The following is a 16,442-nucleotide window of genomic DNA, read 5'->3' as shown; positions in this document are numbered from 1 at the left end:
TTCATTAAATGAAGTGTCAGGTTCATCTTGATTTGCTATCTGGTGATACTGTCACTGGAGTACTTGTCATGTCTCTTAACAGCCTCCTTCGAGGTGGCAACCACATGTGAACCACCTTTACTGTCCTTTAGTGCCGGATGCTGTCTGGCACATTGTTGGCACCTAACGGACATCTGATGGATCTGGTTGAACACAAACGGGCCTAAGACCCTTTACAAGTAAAGACATTGGCTTCTAGAGCATGAGAAATGTTCTAAATCCATTTTCTCTTTTGGGTGGAACAGGGGCCTAAGCCTGGGCCACCGCCCCAAGGCCTGGCTGCCTAGACTTTCCTCAGGCGGACTGGCAGTACTTGTGGGGTCAGTCTGGTGCATTTCCACCCTCCCTTCTCTGCAGGAGCTCGGTACCAACCAGCTGGACATCACTCCCTCCCCGTTCCTCCAGCCCCGTGCTGATGCGTACTACCTGGAGAAGCAAGTGCTTTCAACATTGCTGTACCATCACGGTGAACCGGTGAAGCTTCTGAGATATTAAGCAATCCATAACATTTGTGACCGGTTAACTTTAATTTGTCAAAATAAATCTGCAGTATTTTGCATGTTAGTAATACAGTGCTGGTATTGACAGGAAAAATCATCATCTGCTTACATAGAAACCTTCGTTTAGGAGCACACCTTAGGAGGGAAATGGGTATACAATAAAAGGCAAATGCAGGCCAAGCAGCGAGCCCTAGAGCATAACAGGCTGATGTCAGATTTGAGGATTATCTAATACAACTGTTTAGCTGCCAATCTGATAAAGGGAAGCTCTCAACCAGGTTACAACCAGAAGGGAAAAATAAACTCTGCTTTTCTCGTAGCGCGGTGGCCGTCGTGCCTTCAACACTTGGTTGAATCAGTTCATCAGCATCAAAACTCAATTCCAGTTCCAAGACACAGGAGAATCTTACCACACAACCTATCACCACCCCCCCTTCAGTGGCCCGCCGCCACCCCCTTCCTGCCAACTCTCTCCCTCCCAAAAGAAGACACGACGTGGCTTTATTATTGCAGACAAGCTTCTTAAGTGAATAAAGAATGCATACAAAATAGCATTTTAACTGAACTCATACAATGAAGTCTCACTCCTGTTTATTATACAATGAATTGATAAAACAATCATTTCTAGTATATATCTTTTTTTTTTTTTTTTTTCTTTTTTAAGAACTAATACTTTCAGGGTTCTGACGACCACACTCTAGCCTGGGGGTAGGGTCCACACCTGCCCCCACTGAGGACTGCTCCTTGGGCCACTGTGGAGAAAGCCTGGGCTGTCTGAATCACGGTGGACGGTGATTGCCAGCCCAGCCAAAGAGATGACAGGTCCCAGCAGGCAGAGCCAGAACCCAGTCCTGGGGCTGCATGCCAGGAAATTGGGCTTCCTCCAAATGTGGCCACTACCTGCCCAATCCAGGCCTCAGCAGGGCCACGTATGGGCCTTCCCTACACAAGTCCTTCCAGTAGTCCACACATAATGCTCTACAGATTAAAAACAAACCATCTTTGTACTGTGGATAGAACAGTTGTAACAAAGTCATAGCTACATATTTTTCTCTACATTTTGTTTATTGAGACAAACTAATTAAAAGGCACAAACATAGGGCATGTTTACATGGACATTATAACAAACATATACATTAAAAGTGTAGGAATGTGTTGCCTTCCTGCTAAACAGAAAGTTCCTAAGCTTTTATATATACAAAAGTTGTACAATTTAATGTCCTAAAGTACAAAAGATCATTTATAAAATTATTTTACACTAAGTACTATTTTATTTTTTACTACGTAGTTCAACCCCCTCGAACTGTTTTGTATAATGACACACAGATACCTGTCCCTGATGTAGGAAGTCTGCCTCAGATGTAAGGTGTTTGATGCTTGAACTGACACAGTGGGGTATAAACGGAAGTCATCCAGTTTGATAGTCAGTCCTGCAAACATTCTGCAAGATTAATACAACTAAATTCCACTTCTCTTAACTGCAAGATTAAAAAAGAAAAAAAAAAAAAAAACAAACCCAAAACATATTGCAACTTAAAAAAATCACAGCGTCTTGGTTTTAGTAACTTTTTTTTTTTTTTAAACACAATGCTTTAAAAACATGTGTGGCATGATGGTGTAAAGAGTATCTGTTTCCCTAACTTTTGGTTTCTACTTTATGTACAGAGATAAAACATCCTGCTAAGAAATAAAAAGCACATGTCTTAACGTGCACAATCATTGCTGGGTTTCTACAGGGAGTACAGATAGCTGTCTCCCTGAAAACACCACAAAGCTGATACAAGTGTTTTTTCAAAGAAAAAAAAAAGTGATGTCCATATTTACAAAGTTGAACAAATCTGCACAATACTTGATTAAGAAACGGAAGGAGAAATTAAAAAAAAAAAAAAAGATACACTCTGCTGTTCTGAAGGGGCATACTACCTAGTTAGTGGTTAGAATAAAAACTGTATACAATTTAATATAAGACATAAACTCTAGTGAGCAACTAACACATCTTTCCCTGTTGTAACATCAACAGGCTCTGATTGGGAGAGAGAGGGGCATATCACATCCCAGTGCCTCCAGCATCTTCCAATTTAAAGCAATATATTTTAACTGTTCCAAAGTACTCCTTGGCTCCTGAAAGGAGTCCCACTGGCCTCTGTTTGTTAGGAGTCTGCCTGTCCACACACTTGACTTCTCCGCTGTCAGTTGAGGCCTTTTCTTACCAAAACACAATTTGTATATTTTGGTTGTTGTTGTTGTTGTTTTTTTAATTTTTTTTTTTTTTAAAAAGTCAACTACAATGCTATATTCCATCAGGATTAATATGCTGAGCAATATTTACATCTCCAAATATCAGGTCACAATCCCTATTATATGTTGAAGTTAGAATGATAAATTATCATATGCTTTGCATATCAGAGCTGGTATCACCTTTCCCATAGGGAATGCTGCCTGAAATTAACATATTCCCAAAGGTAAAATGCATATTCTCTGAAATGCATTTTATTATGACAATGCATGTATTTACTCATAAAAACAATAAACACAGACAATTCTACACTAGCTCTCTATCTGTGGATTTAGGACTTCAGGTTAAAATCAGCCATCCACCCATCCACTTTATATGGGGAGAAGAGTTTTGCTAGTGTTTAGAATAAAATGATTTCTTGGGATTAGAAACAATAATGCTGTTTTTTTATTTTGAAATGGGTTTTGCTTTTTTATGATTGGTTTTAATTCTGGCATTTTATCTTGCCAACTACTATCCTGTTTAAGCAATGCTGTCAGCTAAAAGGAATTTCTGATTAGACTAAAGTGGTCCAGTGATAAGTTACATACACACCCTACTTTGAATAATCCCAGCCAAATTGGAGAAAAATGCTACTACACTATTATTAACTAATGTAATAAAATCTCCCGATTTCATGGTTTACTTTTTGCTTTAATAAACTAAAAGTAAGTTGCTGGTAAATATTTACTTTAACCCATATTTTGATTTTATAATACTGTTTACCAAGGTGGTGATGTAGGCAAAGCTTGGGGTAAGAAAGGCATGCTCTCTACAGGCCTCATTGCTATATTGAGAGGGGCAGCTAACGTCATAGGTGTGGGCAGGTTCATTGGAGATGTGATCGTGACAGGGTGTGCTATATTCACTGGAGCAGTGACAGGGGTGGGGAGGTTGACTGGGGTAGTGAGTGTTAAAGGAGAGGTCATGGATAACGGACTGGTTATAGTTACAGGGTGCCCTATGTTCATTGGGCTGGTTATGTTAACTGCACTTGAAACATTTACTGGACTTCTCATGCTCATTGCAGCTGCCACTGTGACTGGGTTTGACATCGTCCCAGACGACACAGAGGACGTTATATTGAATGGAGTAGTGAGAGTCACAGGTGTCGTAGCAGCCGTGGAGGTTTGGCACAGGTTAGCAGCTTCTAAAATAAGAAGACAAAATGGCCTTTAGACTCCCAAAGCAATGAACAAAATGCACAGTTTCTGAATCAACTTTTTTTAATTAAAAGGACAAACATTTTATGAATGAAAATACAGTTTTCTACCAAGTGGTTATCAGGAAGGGAGGCTCTCTGAACACAGAACTGGGGGGACGGGGTGCATGAATCTCTTTTCTGATGCTGTACCTCCCACAAGGACTTGGGCAACCTGTTCAGCCTGGTGCTTTTGGTTTCAAGTTTAGATTTATGTACCTACCTCACAGTGATGCTGGGAAGATCAGTTAATTTCTGCAAGGCACTCTGGGGGGCAGAGATAGCAAGCAGGGCTTAGTATTCTCACTACAGCTTCACGCAGGCAGAGCCAACCATCGGCAGGCCAGGAGAAAGAGCCTGTTTTACACAGCGCTGGGCCAATGGTCACACAAGAACAGGTAATCAGAAAAATCTTCTGGTAAGGCACACAGTAACTAGCGGAGAGAGTTGTGCGTCCTCATTGCTATGAACTCTAAAGATTCAGAGGTGAAGCTACATTCTGTTAAGGTTTTAAAAATCTGTAAGTAGGACTGGTAAAAAGGCTATTTTAATATCATGTTTATTTCAGTCTTAGAAAAATTGTTTAGTTAAATAATCCTGTTTCCGGTTAGGTTTCCTAACTATGTTAAGACAAAATATCTCTCAATGGGTTTATATTCTCCTTCCCAAACTCCCATTTCTTGTGTTTCTGATGCTGACACAATTTTATGCCTAGTGTCATTTAATTGCCTATACACACACACACACACACACACACACACACACACACACAAAATCATATAAATTATATAAAATATATAAAATCAACCATATCAAGGAGGGATAATTAATCAAGGAGCCCTTGCAGTGATTTGGGGGACCCTGGTCCTTGTTATCCAGCAATGCCTGGTCATTTCTTAAAATCTGCCTCAGAGGTGACCCCCCACCCCACCCCTCAACAAAATTCAGCACCACCTGCTGGTGTGTCAGAAAACAGCAGTAAGAAGACAGGTGGGTGGGCTAGCTGTGTGTAACCTGGCTGTCAAAATGGAGAAATACATTTGAGACTAAAGATGGAGGTCTGCATACTCCCACACGGAACCTGAGGTCAACATGCAGCCCTTCCTTGATCAATATGATGGAACTCCATACTCTCTGTCAGGAATTCCCAAACCTGGCTGATGATCAAAATCATTTATCTAGGGAGCTTGAAGGAAAAAAAGAAAAAAAAAGGCCTCCCAGGAAATTCAATAGTGAGATTTACATGAATCTTGGAAATCTGGGTTGTTTTTTTTTTTTTGTTTTTTGTTTTTAATGTTTATTTGAGGGAGAGCGCACACACACACACAAGTGTGTGTGCAGGGGAAGGGCAGAGAGAGATGGAGAGAGAGTATCCCAAGCAGGCTCTGCAATGTCAGCACAGAGCCCGACATGGGGCTCAGTTCCACTAACCTCAAGATCATGACCTGAGCCGAAATCAAGAGTCCAGACGCTTAACCCACTGAGCCACCCAGGCGACCCGGATATCTGTATTTTTAAAAAATTCCCAAGATGGTGATCTGATTGTCACTCAGGTTTGGGAACTTAACATTATCTTATTTAAAAAAGAGACACGTTGATTCAAGTTTAGATTTTCAGGGCAGGAGTCTCCTCTGCCCCCAAATGTGACATTTTACTAACATGAATATAGAAGTTTCTAACATCAGTGGTGGTTTCCAGAGATATTCATGCTACAAATGGGACTACAATAGCATTTTGTTTCATGGAGGTCAGAAGATGAGCTAAACAATCAAGTCTTATTGTGCAAGCAAACTGAAATACAACACCAAATGGAAGAGTGCAGAAAGAAAGAGAAAACCAACTCACTTTTGAGGTGATGGTAGCACTGCTAAGGATATTCTTGTTTATACCAAAGAGGGAGCTTTCACCCTCACATGCGCTACCTTCCCAACCCTGCACATTTTCCTTTCAGTCTGACATCATCCTTTTCCAGGACTTCAACAATTTTACTCTCAACTCCTTTAAGTAAAACATCCTCCGTAACATGCTTTCTTTCACTCACTGGGCAATTGTCATGGCACGTATACATTCCCCCCACCCCCCCAACCCCTTCTCCTAACCATATAGCATTTTATTAGAACAATGACAAATTTTCATTTTCAAGAGAGGAGCAAGCGGCCGCTGAGGAAGGGTGGAAAGCCTATCTGGCTGCGATGCCAGTACATGTATGAGAAAGGAGGCTATTCCTTTTATCTTTATCCAAGTACAGGGTGTTTAGAAGGGATCTGTGCAAGGCAACAGCCGTACTACATGAAAGCGAAAGAGGGAAAAAAACCACACAGCAAAGGATTACAAGAAGCCTACATCCAGGGGATTCCTTATGAATTTAAAATAAAACGTCGTCGGGGTCAGGAAGGAAAGAAGGAATTTCGGGAATCTCTCCCGTGGCTGATGGTACATAGACAAAAAGATTGATTTGAAATGGCTGCACAACAGTCTAGAAGCCAAAAGCTATAGGTATGAAGTTAAAAAGCTATGTTGAAAAGTGATGCTCTGATTCTTTAGAAGATACATGAAAGGAAAGGGAACCATTCTCAATTTTAGTAACAACTAAAGTTCCTGACAACTTGGTACATATATGTTAAGCTAATGCCAGCCCCAGTGACAGACTGAATGAGATTAAGGATAAGACCAAGAGAAAAGATTATCAGCACTATAAAGTCGGAAACACGTAATGAATAATACAATACAGAAAGAACACTACAAAGCAGAAAATAGCAAAGCTTTAAGAAAATAAACTACAGAACGAAAACACTTCTTTAGCCACACTTTGAGCACTGACTGCCTCATCTTACCTTTCTTTCTTGCTTTGACAGCTTCTTCCCACAGTCTCAGTGTCTCCACCTGCTTCCCTGGCCAGCTCGTCACATGTTGCTGCTGCTGCTGCTGTTGCTGTTGCTGCTGCTGCTTCTGGTTGCTGGTCTCTTCACTCATGCATGCTACTCCAAAGATAAACCAGAAACGCTACATTTACCTTGAAAAAGTGCAGCCATTTTTTTCAAAACCCCAAACTTGGATACTTAGACTCCTCATGCTTCTCTGACCTTTATCATTGGACTTGATAGTTTTTACTACAGAGCATCTTCTTTTGCTGCTTCTGTCTATATTGGTCAAAATAGATAAATTAAGAAAAGAATCTAGAAAACTAGGGAAAATCAATATAAAAGGAAAACAGAATTCTTTGCTATATTGAAAAGCAAGTGTCTTTTGGAAGGGAACTTCGTTAACATTAGAATGGACAAATTCACACTCACCAAAATATCTAATATAGTTGGTTACTTGACCACAACAATATACACTAGAAGTAAGTTTTTGTAAAGTTAACAAAGTGTGACATACTAGATAATAAACCCAATGTACTTACAAAGAAGGAAAATGGATGAGATTAAAACACAATAAACGTTCTTTCCCACTCACTTTTGGCCACCTATTCTGAGAACTTAATGTTTCTGCTGCACAAAGTACATATATAATAGGATACGGAATGAGAAATATACTTCCTCCTGGTGGTTAGGGCAATCTCAAAGAAAAAGCCTGGGTAGATGCAAGTATCAAGTTTTATCCACAAGTCCCTGAAAGAGTCCATTTTCAATTCTGAATTTAAGGTGGGCAAAGCACTTAACACCTTCAAATGGATAGGATATCCTGTCTCTACAGATCTGGGTCTGAAAAGCAAACTTAATAACACTCCTTTCATCTTTAAGGTTATTTTTTTTTTTTTCAACGTTTATTTATTTTTGGGACAGAGAGAGACAGAGCATGAACGGGGGAAGGGCAGAGAGAGAGGGAGACACAGAATCGGAAATAGGCTCCAGGCTCCGAGCCATCAGCCCAGAGCCTGACGCGGGGCTCGAACTCACGGACCGCGAGATCGTGACCTGGCTGAAGTCGGACGCTTAACCGACTGCGCCACCCAGGCGCCCCAATCTTTAAGGTTATTAAGGGCATGTTATTAACTCAATCAGTAGTTAGGAGACATTGATGCTTGAGAATCTTCCTAACACTGAATAAAAACAATCAAAATTGCCCAGCATAAGATGCAACTTCCTAGTGTGGCTTCTGCTGCCGCAATTCTAAAACACTAGAGCCTTTTAGTCAAACTCCATAGAAGAAGGGACGCATTGAAAAACAGCTACGGGAAAATTATGCTTTTCTAACTTGGGTGTCGTTAGTAGACAAGCACAGGACTGAAAGCAAAATTAGCGGAGGGCTTGTCAGTGCTGTCTGTATACACACAGGTGAGGTCTGTTTCTAACATCAGTATCTACTCTCCATTGATGTGTGTTTACGCGCTTTGGTGATGGGAGGAAACATGTAAGATGAACGTGAATGTACTGACAGCACAGTGAAAATACCTTCAATACATTATCAAAACACTCAGATTTCACCAATCCCAAATGCGACAGAAATATAATTTGAAGTGTCACCTACTTTTACTGATGCCTTGTTTACATGTATTACAGTTGATACTTTGGCTCTGCCCGTGTGTCTTTAAGTGGCTGGTGATGTACGCTGCACTCAGAAGCTTCCCACAGATGTTACACGATACCTTGCCTTCGTGGCGCACCATGTGTGTCCGCAGTCTGTCTTTGGTGGCAAAGGCAGCAGTGCACGTCTGCATGAGGGAGGAAAACTTTTTTTAAATATAGACTATCCTGTTCTACTCATTTTAAAGTACGTTATATTCTAAGCATTACCCTATCCATGTCCGCAAGCAGACTGAGTTGAATCTGAACTGCATGTGTTACCTAGAATCGCCATCATGACAAAACACTCGATGAATTTTAGACCCTTACGTTTTGAGGGAAGAAAAAATATCAACACAGAGTAAGTACTGAAAAGATGTGAGCCGTAGAGTCAGTTAAACCTGGATTTAAATCCAGCTCCTTGATTCACGACAAGGTAACACTGAGCAAATTAGTTAACCTATCTGGAATGTGTTTCTTCATCTGTAAAATGAAGGTAAATAATACCTACCTCACAAATCTATTGGTGGGATTAAGAGACTGGCCCGAGGCCTCGCACATAGCAGGCACTCATTCAAATGACACTAGCTTCCTTCCTCGAATTGGATTTTTCTTACAGTTCAAATCATTTACTTAATAAAGTCAGTCATTAACACATTTAACTGAAAGGAGCACAAAAAGACTTCCAACAACAAACTAAAATTACTGAGGTCTAAAAAAGTCATTTGATTTAGCAAGATTCCTAACCTTTTCATTATCACAACTTATGTGAAATAAAATCAACAGATTTTCAAACAACTAGAAAATACCCCAATTTGGCAGACAAACATCCAGTCAGTGATAACATTTGGGAGAAAATTCCTAGTTTTCTATTACAGTTAAAACAACCTCAATCATCAACCCAGCAAATAATTTAAAGCATTTCATTCATTTATTTCATTCATTTCAAACACATAATGACCTTTGCCAGACTATAAATTTTTTTCTTATAACAATAAATACTGTTGCCTAAGGAAAGGGAAATGTAGCTTAACAAAAACAACACATTTACATTTTTAAATGCTCTTGCCTCACAGAAATAGAAGCTGTCATTTATCTCGTATAAAACCAGAATTCAAATGGACCACATTTACTCAAGTCAGTGATTTTAAGACTATTCAAGAACGGTGAGATTTGATTGGCTCAGACCTTTTGGATAATGTGCATTAAGTGCTACACTAAGGATAAGTCATTTTAACTCTTACTTGGCATTTGAAGGGTCTTTCTGTTGAATGGACATGTTTTACGTGACAGCTTAAGTGGTCAGGCCTGTGAAAGAGAGAGTTTCAACAGAAGATGTAATGGAACACACATTGAGAAATGCTACTCACTGTGATGTTTACATGCTTGGCAGCTTTGGGTGGGGGGCATTTTAAAGAAAGCTAGCCGAATTACCAACTCCCCCTCCCCCCAGCGCAAGCCTCCTTACCTCTCTTACCACAAACAAAAGTCTTAGTCCTTTACCTGTTAATTTTTCTCTCCTAGTCAACATCAAATCATGTTAGGTCTTGGTTCTTTAAATTATAAAATACCCAAAGTTTTAGTCCTAACACTTGCCAAAGACAGCTACTACTCTATTAATTTTAAAAGCCTTGAAAATGAAAATTAGTGAAATGTTAGTAACCACAGATAAACGGAAAAACGTCCTCCTACGACTTTTACTAAGAGTATCCAAGGTCATCCCAACTTCCAGGAAATAAGTTTCTTTGATTTGCACAGTGAACCTCGTATCTAGTCACCCGACTGAATTGGAAATTGGTAGTTTTGCAGTGACCAGAATTACTGATGTGCCAAATGAAGACCCCAGTCCACCAAGGCACTTCTCAGCTGAAATATTAAGCTAATCACTGTGTCATCACTTGCCAACCACACCACACTGAAATGAGACCTGGAGGTGTAATACTTTATCTATCACCAATCTCCTCTAACAACACAGGCCTGCCCACAGCTATTCTCACATAAACCTTCTAGATCGCAAAGAGACAAAACTGAAGTTCACTGATACCATAATGAAAGCAAAGCAAAGCAAAGCAAAATGCAGTACCTCGAGAAGCCTTTCCCACAAACACTGCAAGTATAGGGTTTGGTGATGCCTCCTTCGTGAGACCTCACATGGTAAGTCATCCGGTCCTTCCTCTTGAAGCGCTGATTACAAACAGGACACTCGAAGGGCTTTTCGTCCGAATGGGAGAGCTTGTGCCGGTTGAGGTGGTACACGTCTCGGAAGGCCTTCCCACACATCTCGCAGGCATGGTTCTTCTTGACAGGCTTACTGGGTTTCTTGACAGACTGGGTCACGGGCATAGCTGTGGTGCTGGCACTGCTGCTGGGGTTGGTGCCCGAGGAAGATGTAGTGACTGTTGATAAGATGCCAGCAATGGTTGAGACCAACGAAGTTCTGCTGCTGTCCCCAGCGATGGTGGAGATGAGGGGAACCACCGTAGTGGGAGTTTTCTTTGACCGGGACACCAACTTGATCCCTGTGTGGCAGGACTCGTGGCGCCTCAGGTGATAGCTGTCCCTGAAAGCTTTACTGCAGTAAGTGCACACAAATGAAGTTTTGGGTTTTTCTTTTTTAATCCCAATGGCATCCTTTAATGTTTCTGGTGCTGCTTGAGGTTTCTGAGTTATTGGTATTGGAAGCAATGGTTTCTGATCAGGGGGTTCCACAGCAGAGCTCAGGAGGGGCAGCAAGCTGTTCTGTGCTGCCTGCTGTTGGTGATGGGAGGCTTCATGGGCCTAAAACCAAACATTTACACTTCAGAAACTCAGCCTCTCACAATGGCCTTCAAAATTCAACATGTCCCACAGACAACAGAGACCAGAAGAAACAATCAAAGAGCCTGTAAGCTACTCCCTGAAGCAGTGATCCAGCAACCACCTAGAGACCCTTAGAGCTTCCAGTACAAAGCATTAAAATCACTGTGCAGACACAAAACTTTTATGACCAAGTTGCTGACAGTGATCTTGCTTTCAAACAGCTGACTACACACCACCCTGGTTCATAAGGGACATACCAGCGGATGGAATCAGTTTGCATTAGTCTGTCAGTGCTGAAACCAAGTTTAAATAACTTGTCCAAAAAAAAAAAAAAAAAAAAAGTCACACTCCAGACTAAGTATCTGCGAGTACCTTACTGCAGTAACACACACACTACACATTCATATACATACACATGTATACACATAATCATCTATTTGTCTATTTTACCTAGGAAAAGAAAGGCACTGTCTCTCCCTTTCCATCAGAAAACTTAGTGCTGGAGGAAGGAGGCTGTTGCTAAGAGATAACAGGAATCTAGCTCTCTGAATACAAACGCGGTTTGGTAAGTTTCCTTTTAAAGTTTTTACTTTACTTTATTACTAAAAGATTGACTGAAATTAAACCTGTTATTAATCAGCCTGGAAGGCATGTGTGAAGGTAGCCCACAGCAAAACACCTGTCAGTTGTTTCCCAGTTCATTTACTCTTACGCTGGAAATCTGCATCCTTTAACAACACTAGTTGTTCAAACCTGAAACTCTCAAAGACAGACTAGCAAGAGAACACAAACCATAAGTAATTAAAATTCCTTTCATTTTCATCTTCTTCCAGCACTTGGATGTTTCTTTAAAGTATTAGACATTTGCTGTTATAATGTGCTTCTCCACTCCAGAACTGGACGCTGTCTAGAAATTTTCTTTAGCTGCACTGAAACCAAAATTTTGTCGTGGATCATGTCCTTGATATTTATGAGTAGTTACTCTCTTGGTTTTGCTTCTTTTAAAATTCTCCATACTGATAAACAATTAGGAAATGATGGGGAAAATTCCTGAAATAGTTCTTCCTGATACGTTGTACTTTTTACCACCATTATTTTTGCAACTTTTGATAGTGGGCTCAAGCCCCTATGCTTGAGTTTTGTAATCCTAAAAAGATACATGCATTCGAAGGCAAGAGTTCCAAATATTTTAAGCATACAACATCCTAGGAGGGCCCATCCCATCATCTTAGACACCCTAGCCACTTATTTACCCTTCTCACTCTATAATCACAAATCCTACAGTTAACTTGATTAAGAAGAAAATAACAAGGAGACAGACACACATGCTCAGAGCTTCTCCTCTGATGGATAAGAGTGTCTATCTCACATAGCTGTAATATTTACGTGATGGCAGCACAGCAGCTAAGCCTGGAACCAGTCTCCCCAAATCATTAGGAAGTGTGGTATCCACAGCTACCAGTTTCAATTTAATAATTTTGGTTGAATCACCCTTTCAGTCCTGGAAGTACAGAAATTGTGTGCTTACTTATGAGTATGTTTCTGGACTCAGGGATCATACTGAATTACAGTCCACTTTTAATTTATGGAGCTACTGTAAATGTCAGTGTCTGCCCAGGAGACATTAGTAGAAACTTTACAGAATTTGGATGCAAATCTTACCCCCTTTCCAACCTGTATACCCAAGTTTCCATACAGTATACAAACAGTTAATAGCTGAAGATAGCTCACGATATACAATTTCAAAGGCTAACAGATCAGATAATAGGGAATGCAAATCTTCTGGCCAAAGTTCAGACTTATAGTGTTTAGAGGCATTTTTCAATTCTGAACAACCATTAGTTCGATGGAGTACTAAAAGCACTTACTGCCATTTTACCAATTCAGATGTCTGTGGCAACATAAAGTATTTTTACAGCATTGCTGAAGCTCACTCTCACACGAGGGTCACACCAGGTCCCTGCTTCTTGGGTGAAATGCTGTAGAATGCCTCGACCACTATGGGAATCACTCTCTGAGGATTCCTAGGATCCCCACACTTCTACGTGAAGCCTTCTAAGAGGGGAACTGGATTCCCCCAACTTGTTCACTGAGGGAGAGACAGAGTAAAATAACCACCATGGCCTGCCTTCAGTTAAGTGATTAAAGAAAAAAAAAAATTCTGGGTAGACTTTTATTTGACTAGTATCATCAAACCAAAGCTTTCATTTTATCTCCCATCTCTTTCAACTTGAAGGCTTTTTTAACCCTGCCCAAGCCTTCCTTTTTCTGGGGTTGGCAAAAAACAAAACAGAAATGTTATTTCATCACCCAGGGTGGTAGGATATAGCACCATGAAATCTCCAGTGCCAGAGGGCAAAAGATTTTGTACTGAAACAAATTAGCATCAGTGAGTCATATCTTGAATGTCCTGTTAGGAGAATCATCCATCAAACATCTTAACAGCTATGGCTTTCACTTTCCACCAGGTTATCTGGAAAGCAAGCAGGTATTAAACTGTTTTAAAATATAAATTCCACAGTATGCTCTAGGAAACAAACGAGAGAGTTTAACTCTCCCATTTCCCCAGGGAAAATTACTTAAAACTGAAACTGAATAAGTCTATTCATACCTTTCTATAGAAAAGACTGAAATATTCTCTGAACCCATTCCACTGTCTTTGGCTCTAAATTATTTTTCCAACAATTTTCACTGCACACATTGCCAAGCCCAGGATCAAATATTAGCTTTCACACTTCTCCATCAGGTGGAGAAATAGATTTTAATTGCTGGAAAAAAATTCAATAATATAAAGTCTAATTAACAAGTTGATCAATAAATGATTGGCATTTGTCTTATCCAGGAAAAGAATAAAAGTATTCCAAAAAAATGTTCAACTAGCTTTCCAAAAATTAGTTATAGGTTTTTCCTTTACATAAAGAACTCTCCTTTTTTTTCAATCACCATTAAGTTTACATACAGCAGATTTAATATGGTAAATCTAAAGCATTCTTCAAGTGAAAATCACTTAGGTGGCCCATTAATCCCATGTTTTAAAAAGACCATTTGAAAGCGTTTTCTAGAGAGGGCATTTGCCACCTTTACACCAATCTGGATGCCAGGTAGTTATACATCATATCTTCCCCAATGCATTTTTTAGGTAGACTTAAAGCATGATAAAACAATACTAGATCAGAATGAGAAAAGAAGTTTGACAAATTTTGTGTATCTTCAATTTTAAGAAGCCCGAATATATTTCAATAACTACTTAAAAATCAAATTTACTCACATTTGAAAGAAAATATGTTTGAAAACAATATACCAGCTCTACACAATAGGTAATGTCTGAATTATCCAATTCCCTATATTATCTCCACTGGGATGGGTCCAGTGGCTGGGAGGATTTTTTGAGAATTCTGCATCCATTCCTGGTTAGTTTCAAAGGTCTCCAGCGCCCAAGCAAGGCGTTTGGGATTTCACAAAGTTATTCAAAGAAGGAAAATAACCCAGAGAGGCGGGAAGAACGCATTTAAAGTGACAAGCTTCTTAACCTCCTCCGGTTCCGAAGTTTTCCCGTGAGCTCATCACTACTGCCCACTAAGTGATTCGTTTGCAAATAGAAATGAGGCAGGGAAAAAATAAGTTCCAGCCTAGGTCTTCCCAACAGGGGTCCCCCACCTAAAACAGGCGGGCAAGAGGAGTGCCAACGTATCGGCTACAGTCACTTTTAAGTTTCTTGCAGAAAGTGTAGACCAACACCCCAACGAATGACTCATCTGGGGGCTTTGTAAGCGGACTTTGTTTGCTGTCTCCACTTTCCGTCTCCCCCACTTGGTAGGAGGAAACGTTCGAGGTGGGACGAGAGGGAAAAGCGCTCCGGGAGAAGGTCGGGCCTCCTGGAATCCCGGCCCCCACCGCTCCCCCCGCCCCGGCCCGGCTGGGGGATTCCCCGGGCTGAATGGGACGGCGGGAGAGCTGGACAGAGGGAGAGGGTGTCAGCTGCCAAGGTTCGGCAAAGGCTTGCGAGAGAAAAAATGTAATCCAGTGAAAAAGTTTGGGGAGGGGAGACTCACTCAGAACACCCCCCAACAGGGTAAACACGGGGGGGGGGGCGGGAAGGGGGAGTGGCGGGGAACCCAGAGATACCCGCTATTCGCGGGGATGGGGGGGTCAGAAAGTCAACACACACACACAAAAAGAGGAGAAGGAGGTTAAACGGCAGGAGAGCGAAAGATGGATGAAGTGTGTGTGTGGGGGGGTGTCTCAGAGTAGGACCTGGGGACCCCCCCTCACCCCACGGTGCGGGCCCGGGCCGAGCGCGCGGTGGCCAAGCGGCCCGCGCTATCCAGCGGCCCGGCGCCCTCCTTTCTCTGGGCCGCGGGTGGTGACAGCGACCGGCCTCCTCCCTTCCCCTTCAGGGCGGGAGGGAAGGGTGTGTGCGTGTGCGTGAGTGTGTTAGGGGGGGCCCGGGGTTCACCCCGAGGCCTGCTCTCTCCCCCGCACCCCGTGAGGCCGCCTCCTTTCACCTCAGCAGCCCCGCTCCGCCGGGGCGGGCGGGCGGAAAAACAAAGGGGGATTAAGGCCGGGCCGGAGAGCGGAGCCGGGAGGGAGGGGAGGAGGAGCGCCCGCCCGCCCGCCAGCCCGGGGCCCGGCCCCCCTGTCCCCCCCGTGCCCCCCCCGGGGGGGCCCCCAGTACCTGGAACAGGAACGCGGTCCAGTTGGCCTCCATGGCTGCGGCGGCCGACCCCCCTCCTCCCCACTCCCCCCGCTCGGGGAGCCTCCTCAGCCGGAGGAGGCGACAACAAAGCGGCGGCGGCGGCGGCGGCGGCAGCGGCAGCGGCGGCTCCTCAACATGGCAGCGCCGAGCGCGGCCACTTCCGGTAACCTCCGGGACGCACCACCGCCGCGGCGAGCGCGGGCGGGGGGGGAGCCCCGACCCGGCCGCCGCCGCCCCCAGCCGCCCGGACCCCTTCTGGGCGTCCCCGCCGCAGACTCGCCGCGTCGGAGCTCAGCCAGCGCCCGCCGGCGGTGGGGTCAGGGCCTCCGCGGGGGGGCTGGGGTGGGGCCGGGGGCGGGGATGGGGCGCGGCGTCCCCCCCCGCGGGGGTGTGTGGTGCTGCGGTCCGCGGCTCAGGCAGCCGGAGC

General features: G+C 42.9%; 1 protein-coding gene across 2 annotated transcripts; it reads right to left on the bottom strand.

Annotated features, from left to right (window-relative positions):
• Positions 1–547: 547 nt before the first annotated feature.
• Positions 548–16,124, bottom strand: VEZF1 (vascular endothelial zinc finger 1). Of its 2 annotated transcripts, none has more exons than XM_047832694.1 (6): positions 15,995–16,124; positions 10,604–11,298; positions 9,765–9,828; positions 8,486–8,687; positions 6,850–6,993; positions 548–3,964 (listed from the first exon to the last, which is right to left on the bottom strand). In XM_047832694.1, exons 1-6 carry the CDS (start codon positions 16,025–16,027, stop codon positions 3,537–3,539), a joined length of 1,566 nt encoding a protein of 521 aa, XP_047688650.1. In that variant the 5' UTR covers positions 16,028–16,124; the 3' UTR covers positions 548–3,536. The 2 variants fall into 2 exon arrangements, with proteins under 2 accessions (XP_047688650.1, XP_047688651.1); XM_047832695.1 differs by having other exon boundaries at positions 8,486–8,669.
• Between the last annotated feature and the right edge of the window lie 318 nt (positions 16,125–16,442).

This window comes from Prionailurus viverrinus, chromosome E1, assembly GCF_022837055.1.
Source record: "Prionailurus viverrinus isolate Anna chromosome E1, UM_Priviv_1.0, whole genome shotgun sequence".
NCBI classification, from domain to species: Eukaryota; Metazoa; Chordata; class Mammalia; order Carnivora; family Felidae; genus Prionailurus; species Prionailurus viverrinus.
This window is presented reverse-complemented; position numbering and strand designations above follow the sequence as displayed.

Bases quoted from the DNA above. Each gene is read 5' to 3' on its own strand.
- VEZF1 (XM_047832694.1), bottom strand. From the start codon at position 16,027: ATGGAGGCCAACTGGACCGCGTTCCTGTTCCAG. The intron at 8,688-9,764 runs GTAAGAGTTAAA...ATTTAAAAAAAG, and splicing joins AAAGACCCTTCAAATGCCAA to TTTTCCTCCCTCATGCAGAC. The intron at 3,965-6,849 runs GTAAGATGAGGC...TTCTTATTTTAG, and splicing joins TGTCAAAGCAAGAAAGAAAG to AAGCTGCTAACCTGTGCCAA.